We start from the raw sequence: 24,085 nt of genomic DNA on the forward strand, positions 1-24,085 counted from the left end.
TTCCTTCCTTCCTTCCTTCCTTCCTTCCTTCCTTCTTTCCTTCCTTCCTTCTTTCCTTCCTTCCTTTCTTTCTATACCAGGGATGGAACCCAGGGGCGCTTAACCATTGAACCACATCCCCAGCCCATTTTTAATTTTTTATTTTGAGACAGAGTCTTGCTGAATTACTTAGAGCCTTGCTAAGTTGCTGAGGCTGGCTTTGAACTTGAGATCCTCCTGCCTCAGCCTCCTGAGCTGCTGAGATTACATGCCTGTGCCACTGTGCCCGGCTGACAAGTGGGATTTCACACAAAAGAATTAACTCTCCAGGGCAGTAGAAGGCCCAAGAGTTGGAAATGCTGCACATTTCTTCATCTTCACCATGTGCAGCTTGCAACTTGCTTTCACAAACCTCATCCTCAAAATAACCCTAGGAACTCGGTGTCCCTATTCCAGGGCTTAGGACCTCTCTTCAGGAATACTGGGAGCTTTAAGCCATACCAAAAAAGTAGGCAGTGTGCTACCCTTATAAGCCTGGTGGCATCTCTCTGAGCTAGGTCCTCCCTCTGCAGGATCACTCTGCTGCATAGGATGCTTCTGAAGAAAAAGTCTGATTAGGAGAACTGAGAGAGATGGGCAAGTAGGCCCCTGATGATGTAGTCCCCAAACCAGGGGGGCTCAACGGTAGGACCGGACCTCTTGTTGCTGTACAGGAAAGCTGTAGACCAGGTTGTCACAATGACAGGTGGTCCCTGAAAGCCAGCTATTTTATAGATAGACACCTTACATAAAGTACATTTCCTTGTGCTGCTTCTTAGGAGGGCACTTTGCACTGAGAAAGATACCCTGATGAAAGCTAGGTGTTTGATGGGAGCTTCAGTAGTATTTTGTGTTTAATGGCTACAGGGAGCACTGTTCACACATTTGATTTAAAACATCTTAGGTCATGGAGTCTTTAAAAGCATCAGTGTAGAGGCAGGAGGATCTCCAGTTCAAAGCCAGCCTCAGCAATCTAGTGAGGCCCCGAGCAACTCGGCAAGACCCTGTCTCTAAATAAAATACAAAAATGGGCTGGGAATGTGGCTCAGTGCTTAAGTGCCCCTGGGTTCAACCCCTGGCGCCCCCCTCTACCCAAAAATGTCCATGTAATGAAGAGCCAAAAAAAAAAAAAAAAGGTAGTGGAACAACACATATAGTACCTGACTCTTGATTGGATCTGGGTAGGGAAAAAAAAAAATCCCAAACACCTTTACTTTATAAAGGACATTCCTTACTAGGGCAGTTATGGAAATACAAACTGAATTTTGGTACTTCATTAAATTTCATGGGTGTGCTGTTTGTTTTAATTTTTAGGAAATACATATTTAAGCATTTGGGGTGATATGTCAAAAACCCCCTCTCAAGCCCCCAAATGACAAGAAGACCGGCCTAGAAGTGGAGCTCAGGGGTGGAGCATTTTCTTAGTGTGTGGGAGGCCCTGAGATCAACTCCCCACACCCAAAACAACAACAAAAAACACCAACCCCAAACTCCTGGCCCAAGTAAACACGTCACACTCAGTGACACAGAACTGGGCTTTGTTACCTAGCGGGGTGTATCTGAGAGCAGAACTGAAATTACTTCTGCAGAAGGCCTTTCTTCTCTGGTGCCTTTTCTGTAATTTTAATTGTGGATGTCACATCGTCCCCTGTCCTGCTAACTATTAGACAAGCACTGTGTTAGTATATGCTCTCTGGGTACTTGTCAGAGTTAGGGGACACAGCACAGCATCCGCTACCTCTCAGTATGTGTCGAAAGGTCAGGTGTAGAATCTAATATTGATGAGAAATTGACCAGAGGAAGAGCCATTGTCTGTCCTTCCAAACTCTCTGAACTCCTGTGCCTATGTCAGTCATGCAGGAAGTTGCCTGCTCAGGTTATTTTATTTTATTTGTTGTTTTTGGATACACATGATAGTAGAATGTATTTTGACATATTATACATACGTGGAGTATAACTTATTCTAATTAGGATCCTATTCTTCTGGTTGTATATGATGTGGAGTTACCTGGTCATGTATTCAAATACAAAGATAGGAAAGTTATGTCCGATTAATTCTACTGCCCTTCCTATTTCCTCTTACCCCTCCTTTCCCCTCCCCTCCCCTTTGTCTAATCCAATGGACTTCTTCTACTCTTCCCCTTCCCACCCTCCCTTGTTGTGGGTTGGCATCCACATATCAGAGAAAACATTCAACCTTTGTTTTTTGGGGACTGCCTTATTTCACTTAGTATGAAAGTCTCCAGTTCCATCCATTACTGGCAAATGTTAAAATTTCATTCTTCTTTATGGCTAAGTAATATTCCATTGTGTATATATACTACATTTTCTTTATCCGTTCATGTGTTGAAGGACACCTGTGTTGGTTCTATAGCTTGGCTATTGTGAATTGAGCTGCTACCATGCTCAGGTTCTTTCCCTTCCTCGGCCCTAATGGTTCTGTCATCCACTTACTCCATTCCCCTATTACCTGGCTGGAAGAGGAAGACTTTTTTCTTTCAGTCTTAGGGTCATTTTTGCTTTCTGTTTTACAGTCGTTCTTATCACCTACTATAGAGGTACCATCACAATTGGATTTTGACCTGGGGAAATAAAATCCAGGAGATTATAAGATGAATTGTTTTATCCACTCATTATTTATTATAATAAATCTTGATTATTATACTATGTCACGAGAAAACCTGATGTTTATTTGTCTCTTCTAGATATCAGCAATCATTCCTGATACTCTAGGGCATTTACACAGCACGAGTCTCAAGTGAGTGGGGGATTAGAGCAGGCTATCAGCACAAACTGCAGAAATGATAACTTATTTATAAAAGGAGAAATGACAGTTGCGATGTGAAAGTAACCACATCATTTCAAAAGTATTTTCGTCAGTATAAAGAGGAGTATTTGAAGAAAATTACCAAATAAAATTAGAGCTATAATTCAATCAAAGAATATTTCTGTCTCAGAACCCATTAATATTTAACAAGTATTAATTGAGGGAGGCATTGTGCTAAATGCCTTGGGCACACAAGGCAGTCTTTATGTTTAGGGAGCCTGTGTGCACACGCAGCAGACACGGCTTTAAGAAGGCAGGACTTGATTCAGCAAGATGTATCAGAGGAGTTGGGAGAAGGTACAGAGACAGTAGGTCAAACAAGAGGCAAGGGAAGAGGAGGTCAACAGAACAATGTGGGCTTAATGAGTGGGGCCTAACAGGATGAGCAAGAATTGGGTATGAGGAAAAGAGAAACAAAACATCTCAGATGGGGGAAAATAGTAAGAGTGAAATCAGTTACAAAAAAACCAAAAACAATGTTTAGATCTGGGTCAAGTCTTCTTAGGTCCTGTCTTGTTAAGGGCAGAGGTCAGAGCTCCAGAACTTCTTTCTAAAGTGATTCTAGTTCTGGCTCTCCATTTTAGCAGATGTGGAATCTGAACATATATTCAATCCTACAGCTAAAAACAGTCCAAGTGAAATGCATATATGATTTCCAGAGGTAATATATGAACAAGTCTTATGATTGCATAATTGCCTGCTTATTTCTTGGGAGGAAATGATATACAAGAAATCCATGATTTTACATTATTATTCCTTAATATGAGGGCCTGTTCATATTTGGTTCAAAGTAGATTTAGGAAGAATATGAAATAATTTGGATGCCACAGAGGGGCAGAAATGACTGACATTAGACACGACACTAGGCTCTGATTTGCTTAGTTGTGAAAACACAGGCCATAGATGTCCTCGGCCCCTTCCAGCCCCAACAGTTCATGATCCCACCAGGCTCACAGCACAGGTTAAGTGCTGCTTAGCAACTCAAGGTAAGTGATTGGGTTTCAGCTACAGGCCATTGAACCTATTTATACATATAAATTTCCGGGGAATTCTAGAGATCACATTTTGGAAACTGTGAGTAAATGTCTGTCCTCGAAAAGAAAATTATTCTTACAAATGTCAAATTACCAGTTATTCACACTCCTTTCTGATTTCAGTGTCATCACCTCTTCTGATTCAAATGAGTACCAACAGCATTGCCAAGGACATGGCCAGGTCTTCTGAAGACCACAGGCTGCATGTAGGCAGGAATGACAAGGTGAGCAGGTGACTCTACCTTGGGTAATTTCAAGCCACAGGGGGCTGTCTGTGTAGGGCTGACCTCTGGTGTGGAAAGCTTCTTTACTCTTGGGTTTTTTCAACTGTGCCATTCTCAATGAGCAAAGCCCCATGCAAAATTAAAGTGTGCAGCCTCTGCACAAAAATGATTAAGGATTTCCCGACAGTGCAAACAGAGCATTCGCCCCTGTGCCATAGCACAGGCCATGAGGCCACACAGTTTCCAGCGTGTCCTCCCTGATGCAATGTGCTGTTCTCATCTCAAGCCTGAGGAAGTTGGAGTAAAACCAATAATGTCTGCAAGGTGACTGTTGGAGCCAGTTGACACTGCTGAAAATTACATGAAACAATAACGTATTTTGTGCCCTTATGGAGAGACTCACTTGGTGAGTGAGGCAGGATGTTCTTACAAAAAACTACTGTAAAAGGGATGGAGAAAAGTGAGATGCCACAAGACAGGCATGCAGAAAAGATGGAGAAATAATTGGAAATCAGAGTCTGAAAAGAGAAATCTGGAAGCAGAGTTAAAACTTACGCTTGGTCCTGAATGAAGAATAGATTTGGAGAGAAGATATGGGCTGGGAGCCAGGAAAGAAGTGAAAAGAAGCAGTTAGTTAATTATTTGTTAGTAGGCGCCAAAAGAGGGAGAAGTTCTAATAATGGGCAGGGAGAGTGATTGCTCCTCAGCTGAGATTAAAAAAAAAAAACCACATTGGGGGCCAGAGATGTAACTCAGTGGCAGTGCACTTGCCTAGCATGTGAAAGGGCCTGGGCTCAATCTATGTATTTAAAAAACCAAACCAAACAAAAATAAAAAAAAATCAAGAAAATCACAACCAAAAAACCCAAACAAAAAAATTGCACATTTACCTATCATTGACCATTGGTTTAGTTACTCTCTTTAAAGGGCTCAAAAGCAACTTTAAGTCCCTTCTTGGTAGTTGGTGTCTCGGAGACTGATGGAAACCACAGCTATATACCTCAAAGTCTCCCTTCCCCGCTAACTTCCCTCACAGCCCAGTCACAGACACAGGTGGCCTGGTGGATCACTGGGATGGGTTTTCCTCTGTTCTTTTCCATGGCTCCCAGGAAAGTGAGAAGCCAGGCCCAGAGGCTGAGCAGATGCTGCAACTGGCCAGCCTTGCCAGGTGCTTCATAAATCTGTGCTTGGGGGCTGGGGCTGGGGCTCAGCGGTAGCGCACCTGCCTGGCATGTGTGAGGCATTGGGTTCGATTCTCAGCACCACATATAAATAAATAAATAAAATGGAGGCCCATCAACAGCTAAAACAAACAAACAAACAAACAAATAGCTGACTGACTGACTGAATGAATGAATGAATGAATCAATCAATAAACCTGTGCTTGGGAGTGGGGCTTCCTGGCTTCATCAGTCTGCAAAATCAGTGCTTTCTGAAAAGGCTACCCATACTTCAGAAGGCTGGGCAGGAGGAGAAAAAGAGGCTGTTAGAAAGAGAGAGAGGAAGCCAAGTGCCTGTGCCTGGCTGTCAAGGAAAAACACTCTGTTCTTTCCCAGAGGCCTTATTTGCCTACAGTCGGTCCACACTCTTCACACCAACCATAAAACTAGAAACCCCAGTCTTCCCACAACCCCGAGAACAAAGAGTCAAGTGAGGACTCACCGCAGGCAGATGCTTTTCTTCTGGTCTGGGGACTCAGCCTCCACCGAGGGGGTAGGGGACTGGGCTGTTGGACTCCTGCTGGTTTTCTTTTTGTCCTCCACACCATTTTCAGCCTCTGAGCTGGAGAAGAAAGAGAAACGCTTCACCTTAGACATCCAGAGGGAAGTGGAAGGAAAAAAACGGTGGAGTAACCTGGAGTTCTGGAGAGCAAATGATCTTGAATCCCCACTGACAGGCTGGTCAACTTGGACAGCTGTGCACTTTCCCAATCTCCATTCTGACCCCTCTGGGCTGGAGCCTCGAGGGCAATAGTTGCAGATCACAGCTACTTCACTTGAAAAGGCCGACTGTGTAAGGACTGCTCAGCTCCCAGGGCTGTGCCTGTGGGCCCTGCACCGCCCAGCTTTGGCCAGCCTAGGCGTGTGCTGGGCAGCAGATCACCTGGAGGATGGGAGGGCCCTGTGCGCAAGCGCTCTGGAACCCACAAGGGGTGGCTGCCTGCAGGTGCTGGGAACTCCCACCCACTCTGTTTGTACTTCTCTTATGTCACTTATCACCTTTTGTTGTAGTTATGAAGGTTCCACTTTGGGTTGTTGTTGTTTTAGCCAACCACTTCCCTAAGCAATTTACAGTCTTTAATCTTTACAACCACCCAGGCTGGATAGGATTGATTACCTTCATTTTACAGATGGGATATCTGAAGCTTTCATCAAATATGAACAAGTTTACAAAACTAGCATCTACCTTGGTTGAAATTCAAACTCAGTTCCGTTCACCTGTAAGGTATTTGTGTACACATTCTCTCTTTCAGTCTCTCTCCCCACTCAATCATCCATCCCCCAACCACTTACTCGTCCATTTATCCTTCTTACTAGCTCTTCAGTGTGAGAGCCCCATGGTGAAGTGGAAATCTGATTCATCTTTACACAAACCACAGGGTCAAGGATAGTGGCAGTATGTAGTCACGGTCAAGTGGTTTTGGAAAAACTAGATCTAACCCTGGTAAAAGAGTGGAAGAGAGTAGACAGGAAGGTGAGTCAAGAGAATTTGCACATTGAACAAATGGACAATGACCATCATGGTGTACACCACTTGGGTACAATTTCCATTGTGGGAAGTAGGAGAAAAGGAATATTCAGTTTTCTTTCTTTCTTTTTTTTTTGTGGTGTTGGGGATTGAACCCAGGGCCTTGTGCATGCAAGGCAAGCACTCTACCGACTGAGCTATATCCCCAAACCGAGTAAAGAAATATTGAGGGGAGAAAAGAAGGTGTTATTAAAGGATCAGAACTTCTTTGATGCCAGCAATGAACACGTAAGACATACTTTTGAGGATGTAAAAACACTGTGGTAGTTGAGCATAAAGTAAGACATAGTAAATGGCATTGCTATGACAGATTTCCTCATTTTAACCTTAATTTACCACCTATTAGATATTTCCACCTGCATATGAACAAGCAGGCAGGAAATGTTATTGGCTGGTTTAAGCTTTGCTGTTGCTTGCTTAGCCCTGTCACGCATAGAAACATTGTAGTCTATACTAGGAGTCCTATCCTAAAGTTGAAATCAAGAGCCAGTGTATCTGACAAACATAATCAACCAAGTAATAATTCCTATGAATGACTGATGTTCTCATTCTGTAGTTAGCATTTCTTCTTCTTTTTTTTTTTTTCCTAAGTAGACAAATATTGGAGAACAGAGATCCAACCTTTTACTTCTTTGGTTCTTCCAGTACTTAAAGCACTCAAGTATATTAAAAAGGCTTAGTTCTTATTTGCACTGCATTATGTGACAAAGATTACATGGGAGACCTTGAACTCTTATTAGAAAACATTGATTGGTTTAAAATAAAATAATCGAACTTTTAAATTTTAATACTAATTTAACTTACGAACTTAGAGTTTTCAAATTGTGAATTGGCCTTGGAGCACACCTTTGCCTCTTCTATTTATTCCCTAAGACACACATATTACTCCTATTCTTTAGGGGCATCAGACAGAAATCCACTTGAGAAGCACTCTTTAGGTAGGGAGACCAACTGTGTGTGGAACTTCAACAATCCATCTCAGCATTCATTTAAATATTTACTCAATTTTATGGGGGGATAGAACAAGATTTGGAGGCAGAGCCTTTGCTGTTCTGTATAGCCCTTTTGTATAGAAAGAGCCATTCCTGCTAAAAGCCACTCTGAAAAAGGTGTCCCTCTCTCGAGGCCACACCCCTGATACATAGACTGGCAGAGAGAAAGCTCCTCTTACATCCAGCACCAAGATGTAAAGAAAGCCCAGCTCCCTCTGGCTTTGAGCCCCTCCTTGACCTTGCCCTACCTGGTCAGGCACTTCAGTACTGAGTGTCACGTGGTGGTTCTGATTCAGGTGGACAGATTACAATATCTGTGCATCCTATCTGAACAATGTCTTGCAATACAAAACACACAGGCATGTTCGAGTTAAAAGAGGCTATTTCCAGATACCCTCCACCTGGCTCTTCCTTAAACTTGTGCTTGTCTTCAGTGCAGATTCTGTGCTTGAGGGCCCTACCAGGAGGACATTCTTCTCAAAGCCTCCCTGTAACTCACCTTGCCCCTAAACAATGAATGCCTTGATCTGTTAGCTTTTCACCCACGTCTTGTTATCCAATGACTATACCAAATTCCTTGCAGGCAGGGAACTTCTGTTTTTTGTTTTTTTTTCCCCATAACACTCAGTTCTGCATTTTACTCACAGTGGTCATCACCACATGTTGATTGATGTGGGATTAATTACATATTGTCTCAAAGAGAAAGTGAGTTTCATCTATGGGTAAATTCCATGTTAGTTTAGTTTTTTTTTTTTTTTTTTTTTAAGATGCTTTAGACTCAAACAAGCTAATTCCTAACAGCTGAGATTTTTTTCCCTGCCCCTTACCTTGGAGGTTTTGTCAAACCTAGACTGAAGCTCTGTAGAGTCCAAACAGTAGGGACGTGCCTGCGTCTGAGAAGCAAAGTGTGGGAGGGGAAACGGAATGCTTCCTCAAGGACTCTCTGTAACTTTAAAGTTACTCTCCATTAAGCTGAACATTTTTATTTAAATCATGAAAATAAGAAAATCAGGGTTTTAAAGAATATTTTTAGTTGTAGATGGTCACAATAACTTTATTTTTTTTAATGTGGTGCCCAGAATCGAATCCAATGCCTCACACATGCTAGGCAAGCTCTCCACAACTAAGCCACAACCCCAGGCTGAATTTTATTTTATTTTTTAACAGAAAAACAAAGCCTTTTAAGTTCCCTTAATCTCCAACTAAGAGACTCAACTAGAAAACAATAAACAAAAAAAATTTTTTTTTCTTTCAACAAATATTTATTGAAATGGTCCCTGCTGGTAAGATGCTTGGAGCTTCAGGAGGATAAATGAGCTGACAGTTCTAAGCACCCATAGGAACAGCAGAAGATGGTGGAAACCATCACTTGGTGCTGGCAGGTTATTTCTTCTCCCATCTCCATTCCAGTTTATGCATCAGCTATGGGTCCTGAAAGCTCTTCAGTAGGAATTTCAGAGCAGTAAGACAGTCATGTTTACACCCACCAAGCCCAACTTCACCTACTAGGGGAAAGAATTTTTATTCAGCTAGGACAAGCTGGATTCAATAAAATGGTTACACAATCTAAAAATAAAAACCAGGTTGGACTATCCTTATCAATGGCCCAATATGGGTCACTGCCCAGACCTCAGTAGTCTGATGATGACATAAATTCAGATGTCACAATTTTTCAGAACTAGAAGTTTGACATAGAGTTAACTATCATTCCTCCTGGTGATAGTCTCTGTGAGTTTAAGGTAAACTCGACCCTCTTTTCTCTTGTCACCTCAGGTCCCGGGCCCTTTGCCCCTCCTGCTGAGAATGTATTGCACTCAGGTATCCTCACATGCAAGGCCAGGTAAATAAGGAGCCATCTGGCAGAAGCTATATTAAGCTGCAGCTCAGGTGAATAAAAACAAGCGTCTCACTGTGGTTTAGTGTTCCTTTCTAATTACGGCAGTAATTCCTGTGTTTGAGTCTACCTTCATGTTAAATTAGTGTTCGCAAAGGCATAAAAAAAAAACCAAAAACCCACTAGATTCCTTACTCTAGTACAGGTGGGGGTAGTTTTACATCCACTATCATTAAAAAACAAACCAAAAAACCAACCACCCTCTGGTCATCATTTTTCAAACGACAGTTGTTACCAACAAAGAGGATCTCCACAGGATACATTTCTGGACACGGCCAGGGAAAGCAGAGTGTCGCGTGTTGTACTGAAAGCTCAGCTAGGACTGACTCACTAAGACCTGGGGACTCCTCACAGATCCTTCCTTGTTTCTGGTGTGTGCCTGCCTGTGGCTTCAAGGCTGAAGCAAAGACTGCAATACTTGGGAAGCAACTAGTTAACCAGCAGAGACAGAGGAAGTTTCTGGGAACTGCTGGGCAGCAGCTATAGTACAAACACAGACAGACATCTAGGAACCAAAAGAAGGAAGTAGCGTGGGGTGCAGAGGTGCCGAAGCAGGTAGAAGCTGAGCTGAGGACAGCTGGGTGACTCTTCAGCTTTTCTAATTTGGTAAACTTAGAATCTCCCAAGATAGATTTTTAGGTCAAAATGGCCTTCCATTTGTAACTCTAATATAGTAATACCTTTGTCTAGACACTTTAAATTAATTTATCTATCTAAATATTTATTTCTGAATAGGTACCATAAGCACCAGTACAAAAGCTGAAAATTATAAATAAGGAAACAAATTTCCCTTTTACCCCCGTTTAGTGGTGGCCTGGTTTCTTTCTGCAAATGTACCTACTGTTCTTAGAAACTTGTGTTTTCTTCCTGGGACATCTGGGCATATGTGTGTGTGTGTGTGTCTGTTTTAAGTATAAATGACAGCTTTAGTATTCCACACCTTGTTTTGTTTTACTTACTGTATTTCAGTGTTCTTTTCCTTATCAGTATACAATAGATCTTCCTCATTCTTTTTAATGACTGCATAAGAGTTCCATTTGAATTAATGAACAATATTCAACCAGTTCCTTATCAATGGGCATTTAGTGGATTTTAGTCTTTTGCAAATACAAAGAACATTGCAACACGCGACTTTGTATTTTTATTATGTATGTGAATATACCTACTGTATAATTTCCTGTATATGCAACTGCTATGACAAAGGCATGTGATTTTACAAATTTTATAGTTATTGCCAAACTGCCCTCAGTAGAGATTCTGTGACTCACATCACAATATATAGCTGTTTTTACACATTTGTGTTAATGAAGTGTTAAACTTAAAAATATGGCGCTGGGGCTGTAGTTCAGTGGCAGAGCACTTGCCTAGCATGTGTGAGGCACTGGGTTCAATCCTCAGCAACACACAAAAAATAAATAAATAAAATAAAGGCATGCTGTTCATCTACAACTATATTAAAAACATGTATTTATTTAAAAAGTGCCTAGCAGAGTACCTGATACATAGAATAACAATAATCATTTTAATAATGACTAGTGTTAAACTTTTTAAACAGGCCTTTACATTTATTTTAAGACAGATTCTCAGTAAATTGCTGAGACTGGCCTCCAACTTGTGATCCTCCTGCTTCAGCTTTCCAAGTTGCTGGATTACAGGTGTGCACCACTGTGCCAGGCTTTCTGATGACTTTTTGATAAAAACATTTAGGAAAAACAATTCTTATTATTACTGCCTCGTGGATTCTTGGCAACACTCTAGAACCGCCTTTGTTTTCAAGAGTTGGGGGTCTTACTATGCTGCCCAGGCTGGCCTTGAACTCCTGAGCTCAAGAGATCCTCTTGCCTCAGCCTCCCAATAGTTGGAAAGTTAGGCATGCACCTCCAAGTGTGGCTTTTTAAATTAAAAAATCTTAAATATTTAGAAGAGTTAAGTGGATTTTCAGGGTCAGTGTGACATTAAAATAAGCCATTAATGACTAACTTTATTTTTTCTTGATAGACTTATAGACAGATACAAGGCAGATAGATAAAAATTTACCTCCCCTCTCTAGGGTGTATAAAATGAGGATTTCTAAAAGATGCAATAATTCTGATATAAGAATGATAGGAAACCATCATTAGAAGAGGGATTTCTCCAAATTTCTGAAATATGGGGAACAGAACATAAAGTACAATATTCACTCATGCAGCCAAGTAGTTTAGAGTATGGGCATCAGTGTGACATAGGAGAACAGAGACCTGTTTGTCAGCAATTCAGAGAGGTGCTATAGGAGGGGTAGGTGAGAAGTTGCTCAAAACATTAGATTTGAAGGTATACCTGTGAGAAACCTTTGACAGCCCTCTCTCAGTCCCTGTGCTCAGACCCAAATGGCAGGCAGTTAAGAGTTTAGCCCAAGAGTGAAAATATCAGAAGTTTCATTTCTAAAAAACCTTAAAACCTGAGGTACAGAAACCAGGGTACCTAGTACAAGGGAGGGAGCCCCAGGTCACACCCCTGACCTTCCATTTTGAATAAGGCAGTCTTCAGACAGAAGCCATCTCCCCGTCCATGGACAACAAAGGTCCAGGATAGATACTCTAATCCCTTCTTTTTCCCATAATCCTTTGTTCTTAAATATGAAACAATAAGCAAAGATTGTCAGATCTTTAAGAAAACTTGTGAAAGTCTGAAAGAAAAGGCCCAAGATAAACCTTGACAAATAAGACAGTAAAATCCTAAGGAAACTCACTGCAGAAACCAGAAGAAAATAAAAACAAACAAGCATAAAAGAAATATATAAAAAAAAAAAAACCAAAACAAATCCCCAAACCTAATTACTATCTTCAGAGAGAAGACAGTCCCCATAAAAAAGAACTTCAGTATCATGGAGCAGAAAGGACCATTTTTTTTTCCCCCAATTCTCCCAGAGTCCAAATCCTTAACATAACCTAACAAGGACTCCAGATCAGGAGGGTGCCCTATCCACTCTCCTAATCTCTCTGACCCTCGCTCACTCAGCCCAGCCACACCCCAAGATATGGGGAGAGATTTCTGCTGGCCTGCTCTCCTCAGAGAGTCACGCGATTTCCCTCCTCTCCTTCAAGTGGTTACTAGAACGTCACCTTCTTCATGAGATCTATATATTAACCAAGGGCTGGGAGACATTCAGAAAGATAAAAGGCAAGAGGGAAAAAGAAGACACCTGTAAGGCAGGCACATGTATATTAAATGAACAGGGGTTCGAAAGAGAACAGAGAGGAGAGACGCAGGGAGCAAGGGAAAGAGAAAGCATTACTAAAGAAGAAAATGGGAGGGTGAAGGGCAGAGGCTACTGCTTTCTTATCCTAAAAAGTGGGAGGTTAAATTGATTTTAAAAAATGCATGAGAGGGGCTGGGGATGTGGCTCAAGCGGTAACACGCTCTCCTGGCATGCGTGCGGCCCGGGTTCGATCCTCAGCACCACATACAAAGAAAGATGTTGTGTCCGCCGAAAAACTAAAAAAATGAATAAAATTCTCTCTCTCTCTCTCTCTCTCTCTCTTAAAAAAATGCATGAGAGAATAGGAAGGGGTATTATGCCATTTAAAACTGGGAGTAGGGGGCTGGGGACTGAACCTCAGTGGTAGAATGTGCTTAGCATGCACAAGGCCCTGAGCTCAATTCCCAGCACCAAAAAAGAAGAAGAAGAAGAAAAAAATTAGAGTTGGAAGAGAGAGAGGTCAGCAGTGTCAGTGAGCTGAGTCTTTTCCATCAAAACAGGAAGTTGAGAGATAAGGTTTAAAATTCATAAAGCAAGAAAGAGCAGGAGACATATATTTTTACAGATAGTAAGGTGACTAATTCAATTAAAATCCATACTGTTAAAAGTGGCAACCACTTTTAGTCACGGATGGGTGAGGTGGTATTGACTTCATCACAAAATTTTAGTGCATTACATCATTTAGGTAAACATTCTAAAAATTAAAAAAAATCTTTATTAATATCCCTGTAGATAAAATGTAAAATGCAGAATGAATAATAAAAATAGATCGATCTACTATCTTTGGAGGAGTTCATACCCTGTGTAAAACCCAATGCCAGATTCTGTGTTTTCAAGGTACTTAGCTTTTACTAGGAATTTTAGTTGAGCGCACAAAGAACAACACAGATGATAAGCATAAAGAAATCAGGAATTCATTTCTTCTAATTGTAAAGAGAATGAAGGATGTTTTGTAAAAGAAATAAGCACAGCATTGTGTGGGCATGAGGCGACCTATCTTTCTCAATTAAACAAAAAAAAAAAAAAAGAAAGAAAGAAAACTCACAAAGTAAGTGCCAGAAACATATTTCAGTCCAATAAAGTAGAAATGTAAATAATATCTCTATTTGTCTTATAAACCAGTAAAAACAAAATAGTTCCTTAGATTGGAAAAACTAAAATCTTCCATTACTACCTGGCAGTCTTAAGTACCCCTTCTGCCCACAGAATGCCAAAATTGTGCAGAACTGATTGTAGAAGGATTGACATTTGAGCTGGGTACATATGATTTGGAGGGGCAGAGATACCAGAAGGGATAAGAAACATGAAGAAAGTCAGAAGTTAAATCATACCAAGGAGGAGTCACATGCTTACAAGGAAATCTAGCAGCTTGGTGTTTTCTGAAGTACAGGCAGCAGGAAGGAAGCAGCAGTAGTTAGGTGGCCATGAAGCTTGATTCCTGATGGGAAAGAGCTGCTTTTAGACTTTGATTGGCAGTCAGGATTAACTGAAGATTTGTAAAAAGGGGGAATGAAAGGACCAGATATTCAGTACCCACTTTTCCCCATACACCTCACGAAGAGTCTGATGAGATGTACTTCTGTAGGATTATTCTCATGTTGGTGTACAAGAACTGGGGAGGCTGGAGACAGAAAATGGAAAGGCAGATGGGGGATGCAATGGAAGGCAGGAAGCAGAGCCTGTACTGGAGAAATACTCCAGAGATAACACCAAAATGAATGGGGAGAAAGCAACAGAGAGAAATCCTGAGGTTATCTGGGGGATGGTATCCATGGCACTGCTACTATGAACAGTTATAGGAACACAAGAGGAAGGAATTTTTAGGTCTGTTTTAGATATAATAGAAAGAACATTGTTACTAACAGCCTAAAAAACTGAAAGAGCCCAAAAGAAATGAACAATTTTCAAAAGAGTAAACGACTTTTCAGAGGAAGATTTGTGCCAGCTTGAAAAGTAATTCTGTTGAGTCCCAAGACACTGCCACAGCAGAATAACACCTCAATCTCATGCAACAGCAGGGCTGGAGGATGGTGTAGCTGAGGCCTCCATCTGGCTCCAATGCACTTCTTTAATCTGATCTCACAGAGCTCGCTCTCTGCTCCCATTAAAAATGGGCAAGTCACTGTCCCATTTCCTCCTTCACATTTACTCCCAAGTCTGTTTTTCTAAATCATTACTTTTCTCAAAGCTTGAGGCAACTCACATTATTCCACAAAGTGTTTGATTCAAGATTCTGATTTCAGAAGGGACAGAAAACTAGCTTATATTAAACACAAACAAATAAACAAATAAAAAACAGCCCCCAAGAGTTTCGTTGGTGCCTTAAAATGAAGTCCACAGCTGCAGCTGCCAAAGTTGCCCCTTCCACCCCTGGAACATGCAGCAACGATCTCCAATCTCTGGGGTGTCCCTCTCCAAGTCTTGGGACATCAATGCCTGATTCATTCTCCTGAGACATCGCCTCCATTATATCATGCCGCTGCTCCTGAGCCAACAATGGCTTTCTATGAGCATCAGATGAGGCCTCTGGACATGAGCCATGACCCTCCAGAGTTTCCCAGTCCCCCTTTTTCTACTTTTCAAAAAGAAATTCTCCATTCCAGGCCTGACTGTGGGTCCTTACACCATGCCCTCGGTTATGTCACATTCCATCCTCCCTCCATGTACTATTGGCCTGCAATGCCCTTCCTGCTTCCCCAACACTGCCATATTTCCAGTCTTAGGACAGTCCAATTACACCCTCCTTTTCTCCCTGCTGTATTTCCAATGTCTGGATGTGAAATTGTGCAATTAATTCTTGTTGATCGGATAACTGAGATATTTTGCAATACAAGACAAAAATCCATATTTTTAAAAAAGGCTTGGGCTTACATTTTTGTCTTGAAATGTACCTGGTAACATCCTTCCCAAATGTGGTGAGCAGTTGTATTGGAAGAGGGCCTTGCTGACAGCTGGGGTGGGAGGAGGAAAAGTGCAATCTTTTCACTTTCCCCCTGCTGAATTAACATTGTGTGTAAACTTATCCTTCAAACTGACTGTTAGGTGAGCAATATTTTGAAACCATATGAAAATACTGCCTTTATTACTGGAAGAAATAACAATACTAAGCAAAACCATAATCGAGCTAAATAACTTCTCAGCAGTGGCATTTTGAGGCCAAGCACTGTTGGAAAACAATAAAGGAAAATGACAAGAAAATCCATGAAGGAGGCAGAACTGACTTCTCTCATTTCCAGTCAAGGTAGACTGATGCTGCTGATAGTTCTCTTTTGTTACTCACAACCTGAGCACGTAAGTAAATATCATTTTGCATTGCTTAATCCTAACAAAATTCCTGTAAATATATACTGAATACGTCTCAGTTATCAAATCAGAATATAACCTCCTCAGGGGCCAAGACTTTAAATATTTTTCATATTTCTATTTCCATTCCCTTTTGAAGCTGTTATTCTGCTAGTAATTGCTGACTACCAGAATAAGCCCCTTTTCATACACCTAAGATATATTATAGGGCATCTATTGGGTTAAGGTTTTTGGCCTGAGGCATCTATTTCGGGAAAAACAGATTTTTAAAATATAATGAAAACCTTACCCAAACTGAAAGACAGAAATGCACAAGAACATAACATAATGTCCAGGAAAAACAATGTAGATTAAGTACAATTAACAAATCTTCAGCTATTAGGGTAAATATTTAAAATATCATGCATATCAAATAAAATTAGAAAGTAGCTCAGGTCCTTTAGAAATAGCTATGGATTATGGAAAGCAATGTGGTCTTTGGAAACATCTTTTTTGGAGGTGATATAAAAAATATGCCATGTAATAAATCAAAATAGCCACTTGGAATTAAAGACAATTCTGAATGATAAAATGAAGCAAAGCTCTTTACATAAACCAGACTTGCAACAGGTCAAATTTATAAGTGATCCTATCTTTAAGAGTAGGAATCATGGAGTTTAATAGCAGCTAAGTTCTTTCACCTGTCTTTGGGTAAGGCCATCTAAAATTTTCATTATGAAAATCTGGTCTACACCAAAAGCGATCCTATATGCTTGATAAATAGCCACATGTATAGTTTTTGAACTTCCACCTGGTAGGGAAGAACAAACATAGGCATGGGCCCTATTTCCAATACACAGAGTTGAGATGAAGAGATTAAACACATGGATAAAACCCAAAACCCATTGTGCTATCAATTCTATTATAACTCAAAATAATGTTGGCAGTGTTCCTTGGGATTTTCAGAATTAAGTGAGGTCCATCGTAGAGGAAATCAGTTTGGAACCCTGTTTTGAAAGAACGAAAGACCAAGATAGTACAAAACTGGGAGATTGAGGATTTCAGGCTAAAGTCATAAAAAGTTATAGCATGCAAAGAATGAGAAAGAACAGTATGTGGGTCCTCAGGAATGACAAAGAGAGGCAGCATTTGTAGAATGAGGACTGGGAGGTAAGCAGAATGCTAAGGAATTGCATGGCTGAGGTGTTGATGGGGGGCGGAGGGTGCAGTTGAGCAGAGGACTTCTAGTTGGGAGAATAACAGGTCTTGCCACGATTTTGAGATGAGACATTTTATGAAAATGATACACCACTGAGAAAAATGATTGTGTATCTTCTGATAGATGGGTATGGCAAGAGAATAATGTCAGTAATGCTATGGTGTGAATGTTTGTGTTTCCACAAAATTCTTACATTGCCCTCTAAATGCCCAAGGTGAGAGCATTAAGAGTTGTTCCCTTCGGAAGATCCTTGGGTCACAAGAGTGGAACCCGGGCTGGGGCTGAAGCTCAGTGGCAGAGTGCTTGCCTAGCATGTGTGAGGCACTGGGTTTAATCCTGAGCACCACATGAAAATAAACAAATAAAATAAAGGTGTGATACCCATACACAACTACACACAAAAAAAGAAAAATTAGAAGGAAAAAAAAAGTGGAACCCTCACAAGTGGGACGCAGGCATGAATATGCCAATATGAAACTTATTCTGCTGTATAATTCATATGCACTAATTTAAAAAAAAAGCATACATCACCATGTCAAAAAAAACACAAAAAAACCAGACAATAGAAGACTGAGGGAGTGTACAGCCTCCATAAGGATACAGTAAAATGACAGGTGTCCACAAACCAGGAAGCAGGTCCTTACTAAATAGGAAATTTCCTGGCATCATTTTTTGGGGAGGGAGGGTACCAGGGATTGAACTGAGGGGCATTTGACTGCTGAGCCACATCCCCAGACCTATTTCATATTTTATTTAGAGTCAGAGTCTCACTGAGTTGCTTAGTGCCTCGCTTTTGCTGAGGCTGGCTTTGAACTTGTGATCCTCCTGCCTCTCCTGAGCCACTGGGATTAGAGGTGTGAGCCACTGTGTCCGGCTCCTGGTATCTTGATCTTGGACTTTCAGCTTCCAGAACTGTGAGAAGTTCTGTTGTTTATAAGCTACCTAGTTTACGGTGTTTTGTCATACCACCGATAACAGATGAAGATATTAGGTTTTTCGCTTCCAGGAATAGAATGAATGAGGATCAGGTAGAAAGTGAAAGAAGGAAAGAGGTGCCCCAGAGAGGCCTTGCTAATACACTTTGTAGGCAGGACATTCCTTCATGTAAATCCTCTTAAGTTTCAATTCTCTTGTTATGACCTTAGTGAAATTATACCCACGATAACAAATTTTATTGAGGGGAAGAGGGAGCAGAATAGATTATGCCAGAAATACGTGTATTTGGCCAGAAAGGAACATCATACCTATTAATAGTGCTCTAACATTTAACATTAAAACAGACAAGTGAAAACGAGGGCCATTAGGAGAAAACTCAGAAGAGACAAATGTTTGCTTTTGTTTTGAGAACTGTTCCTGTCCCCATGGAGCTGAGCTGTACTACTCTGGCCCTCACCGGGGGGAGTAGGCAATTGGACCTGCAGCACTGGAGGGAAGAACAGCCTCCTGTCACCCTGGCTGGCAGCCGTGATGACTAAAGCCCTTCCCTTCCTCTTACACTCTTTATTTCCTGTAACTCTGTCTTTCTGTTCCATGTGGGACAGTAAAAAATAGATCAAAAGTCAGAGTGAGTTCAAAGACCAAGATGTGTGGGCAAGACCAAGATGTGTGGGCACCACTGTAGACTTAAAGGCACTGAGAATCCAAAACAGTATGGAGTGCTCCAGAAACCTGGCACTGCTGTTTCTCCCTCTCTCAAACTCCCCATTTCTACCCCCTCTGCTTCCTGTATTCTGATTTCATAGTTCGGACTGGATGCGTCTGAGGGCAGCACAGGACATCCACAGGGGCTGTGCCATACTGGAACTTGCAAGTCATACCAAGTAACTAACATATCTTGGATTGTATGGATGTCATTAGCACATTCTTTGTTAAAATGCCATGTATTATTAAAACTCAGGACTCTTCCAAGAAAAAAATTAGCAGAGTACAGTGGTGCATTCCTGTAATCCTAGCTACTTGAGGGACACTGAGGCAGGAAGATCACTGGAGCCCAGGAGTTTGAGGCTAACCTGGGCAACATGGCAATATCCAACATGAAAAATGGAATTACAAATATAAAAAAAAAAACTAGATAAAAAATTAATAGGACTGAACTTCTAGGAAAGGCACTGTCGTTTCTTAAGAATAGGACAACTATATATTAGATAAAGCAGTTTTCTTTAGAAAGCTTTGCTTTAACCAAAACACTCCCAAACTAGACACATACTACCCCCTGACAAAAAAATAAGAGTACGGTTTTTGTTATTTGCATTTTGAGTGAGGTTTTAACAAATGTAATGTAATCTACCTAGGAAAGCAAATGTTTCTTAAATGTATTTGGCTTTTCCTAGAATTTATCATATTCTGCATATCATATTATACATATTAGTTTCAATATCTAATTAGTATCATATTCTATATATCATATTGTACATATTAGTTGTCAATAATATAGAGTTGTTCCATATTATTATTAGCATAGCAAAATTTTAAAATATACAGTTATAGTTATATATGTATCAATATGGAATAATTGCAGAATTAGTGATAATTCCTCACTATTATTGAAAAGAGATGTTTATCCCAATATTTTAAATACAATTAACTTGTACAGGATAGGAATATTAGATTTAATGTAATTTATACATGATAGTACCTCTTTTAAGGAAATAAACATTGATTCTGAACAGATTTTAGTCTTACATCTGACATCTATATTTCCTATCCTTAATTTCTCCCACCACAAATATGTATTTTCTCTATCTGCATGAAGAACGTGTTGCTTTGGAAAACACACCTTCTTTGTTTTTTCCTTCTTTCTTGCCACTCCTTCCTACTGGATTTTCCAGATGACTACACTTGCATTATATCTTGCTATCCTCAAAGAATACCTGCACCCATGATGGTCCTGCCAATCTCTGGGGTATGCATGTGAGACAGGTGCTACCCACACTCCACAGAGAAGGAAACAAAGGTAAGGACACTAAGAACCACACATCTGCAGCCTCAGTGATCGAGCCTCTGTTATTCTCATACTTTGTCTATCTTTTGCTCAGCAAGCCCAGCCACACACCAGAGCCTGTGGATTTCACCTCCTTAATATTTTTTACTTAAGTTTCCTCCTTTTCTTTCTTTAGTTGGTTGGCTTAGCTAGTAATGTCCTTAAAGTCTCCTGCCTGAGCCACTGTCCCTCCCAACTTCAGAGTTGTATGTGACACCTTCTCCTTTCATCTGTGTGGAAGATCACTTTGCTTCTTTGAAAAGCTCCAAAATGATCACATCATTCCTTTACCCTCTTTAAAATCTTATGGTTATCAGTTATCAGTTGCTAATGAAGATGAGTACAGCAAACAGGTCCTCTCCATTCTGACACTTCCCTTTCTGACTCTTAAAATGTTGTTATGCTTCTCCCAAACACACTGTGCTTGGGCTGCTATGCCCTCTCTTGAGGTCTCCCCAGAGCACTGCACATCTTTCAAAACTTATCTCTGGCTGGGTCACCCCCTAGATGAAGCCTGCTCCAATCTCCTTTATAGTTTTAAACTAGGTTTATTTAAAAATTATGAATGGGCTACTGTTTGCTTGTCTTTCCTTTGCTTAGACCATAAGCCTCGGAAGGATAGAGTTGTGGTCTTATCACATCTCTTATCCCTACAAAGATGCTCAATTCATCTACCTCCAGTACTTCCTGTTCTTGAACTCAGCCTTAAAGGTCAGATTTGCTGATTTCTGGCCTACAGTCCTTTTTGGCTATGTTGGACAGTAATAAATAGCAACAGGAAGGGATGTATTTCACTTGAAATTCCTGGGCTTGGGAAGACTGGCATGGGAAAGACCAGAGAATTTTTCTTCTGGGGGCTAAATCCTGTTCTGGAAACTTAGACTAAACATGTGAGGGCAGTTTGGGTGGGGCAACAGCTACCTACCCAATTCTTTCACACAAAGATAAAATAGAAGTCTCCTGCAAAAGTCGAGGGTAAGGAAGAAACATTTCCATTGAGGAAGCTTTACCATTCCTTCCCATAGAACTGGGTGAAAAGTAGGGGAGTTGGCCTAGTTACGAGGCTGATGACTTTGTCAACCCTGCTGGGAGGGACCTTAGTGCCTTAGTTTGCTTTGCTTTGTTAGAATTTAAAGGGTGATGTCTAGATATTGCAGACTGCAAGAAACTGGAAGAAAATGGGGTTTGTTTTTCTTCACTCTACTCCATTTCGGAAATGGAGAAGGCTCTAGAAGAAGAATCTCTATCCCATGATCTGTGGCTTCCTAAGAGTAGCCAAAGGCAGTTTCTGGGAGTAGCATCTTTGAAACGGATGTTTATCATATTTTGGTATCTTAATAAGAGCCTGGACTTTCCTGCCTCCCCACCAGCCCTCCCTGTCATAGCCTGTGTCTCTGTCAGATCTCTGTCATAGCTGCTCTTTGTCAGATCTTTCTCAAATTTAGAAAACCCAGACTTTCCCCCTCTTCCATTTAAAAAAGCTTTGAGGAAAGGAGACTTAGGGTATATATGCATTTTCTTTCCGATGAAAGAAGTTACAAATCATTCATAAAAGGAATAGTGGCAATACTTGAAAATCAGTCATGGTTACTGTTGGGTTTCATAGAAAAACTCAGACGGGTCTACCTTTTGAGATTAATAAATTTACAGCATAACTGAGTAATTAAGGGTAGTCATTTAAAGTTGACAGAATAGTATAAACCTGAAAGTTAAACTTGTTTAATCTATATCCAAGCCCACTACTTACACTTCTTATTTATTTTGAAGCAAATCCCCCAGAACATTATTTTTTCATCTGTTAACTACTACAGTACATAGTTCCAGATTGTTTCTTTAAAAACAACAACAATAAAAAACCCAAACAAACTAATATATTGAGCCCCCCAAAGATCAGAAACTATAATTGATTTTTTAAAATGAGTGAAACCTAGCCACCCTGCAGGGTAGGTATCAGCTCTATATGGTAGGATTCAGGTCTGGAGTAGACTAAGGCAGCTGTAGGCATGTGGCTGGGTATTTGGGTACCTGGAAAGGGACTCAGGAAGGTCACATTCCCTGAACTAGTCCAGATGGCTGGGGCCATCAGAGATGGAGGAGGCATTCTCTTGGATATCCCCTGGGACCATTCCCTTTTCTCTTGGGGGCTACCTGCTCTGGCTATTCTGTGGGGAGGAAAAAACAGAAATGACATTCCCTAATCTCAACATCTGGGCCAGTAATCTGGCTTCCTTGAAGATAAAGGAAGAAAGATTCCCAATTACACAGAACAATATAAAGCAGTTATAATTGTGAACAGAATGTATCAAAGAGGATGAGCTTCCATGACTTGGTTGAAAGATGGAGCCATACCTGCATCCTGTCTGGGCCTTATGTGGCAGCTACTCCTATCCTGTAACCTTTGCCCCACAGCCAATGGACAGTGTTGAGAGAAGCCTAAGTAATGGCAGACGCGGGCGAGGTGTCAGTCCATCAACACCGTGTGTCAGCAAGGCCTGGGGCTATGCTGGTATTAGACTGTCTGGGCTTTCATACAGGCATGTTCACCTGTCTTTGTGATTTGCAGGGTTAGGTTGACCTCGGAACAGTCTTGTAGCCATTTGAAAAAATGAGCAGTATGTGGATTTGAAACAAAATATGGAGTTCTAGATGCAAGAGTCAGTTCTCTCAGAAGTATGTGATTCTCAAATGACACCTGACCCTTATCCTTGCAAGAAGTTCTTTGAAAAAAAAACCTATAGAATTCTGTTCACGAAAAACAGCTTGTATGCAAAAATAATTCCAATCCTATCCAGATACCAAATGGGCAGGTTACTTTAGAAAGAGCACTGAGGAAATCTCTTCTAAGCTAGAGGGCCAGCTTGTTTTTAAGGCAGACATCTGCACAGTATGGTTTGCTCAATAGTGAGAGATAATGGGAAGGACCCCTCTCTGTAGAGCTCCTGAACCCTCTCACCACCATTCTTGTATCTGGCCTCTTACCCCAGTGTGGCCACTGGGCCTCTTACTCCAGTGTGCTCCATTTATATTTCTTTGGAATTATCTTTAGAAGAGGTAGGCCAGTATTAGTGGTAAGGGTAGCGGTGATGAATGGTGGAGGGTATATGTCTCTTTTGCAGCTCATAATTTTGTTATGAATATAACAGTATGAATGTATGAAGTCACTGGTGGAGTCCCCATCAAAGCTGAGAGAAGACTGATTTATACATAGAAGACAACAAAGGTACAGTGGTCCCGCTTTACCCATGGAAGGCACACCCTGAAACCTCTAATGGACGTCTGAAACTTCAGATTGTACTGAACCCTATATATAATATGCTTTTTCTCTTATGTACATACCTATGATAAAGTTTAATTTATAAATTAGGCACAGTAAGCAGTTAATTGCAATTACTACTAATAAAACAGAACATTATAAAAAATATACTATAATAAAACTGCCAATATTACTGTTCTTATGCTTTAGAGCTGTTATTAATTAAGTAAGTAAGGGTTACTCGAACACTTCCACTATGATAGCATGACTGTCGGTAGCAGTGAAACCAGCTACTAAGTGACTAACGGATAGGTAGTATATAGAGCAGATATGCTGGAAAATGGGTGGTTTGTGCCCTCGTGGGATGGAGTAGAAG

General features: G+C 40.8%; 1 protein-coding gene across 1 annotated transcript in view; it reads right to left on the reverse strand.

Moving 5' to 3' along the window:
• The window catches only part of Gramd2b (GRAM domain containing 2B), a 105,503-nt gene that overhangs the window by 22,487 nt on the left and 58,931 nt on the right, over positions 1–24,085 (reverse strand). Inside the window, exons 2-3 of the mRNA XM_048811886.1 lie at positions 5,766–5,885; positions 2,489–2,600 (exon numbers count right to left, since the gene is read on the reverse strand). Coding sequence (XP_048667843.1) covers positions 2,489–2,600; positions 5,766–5,885 — 232 coding nt within the window. The remainder of the gene's footprint in view (positions 1–2,488; positions 2,601–5,765; positions 5,886–24,085) is intronic.

This window comes from Marmota marmota, unplaced genomic scaffold (genome assembly GCF_001458135.2).
Source record: "Marmota marmota marmota unplaced genomic scaffold, marMar, whole genome shotgun sequence".
In the NCBI taxonomy this organism is placed as follows: Eukaryota; Metazoa; Chordata; class Mammalia; order Rodentia; family Sciuridae; genus Marmota; species Marmota marmota.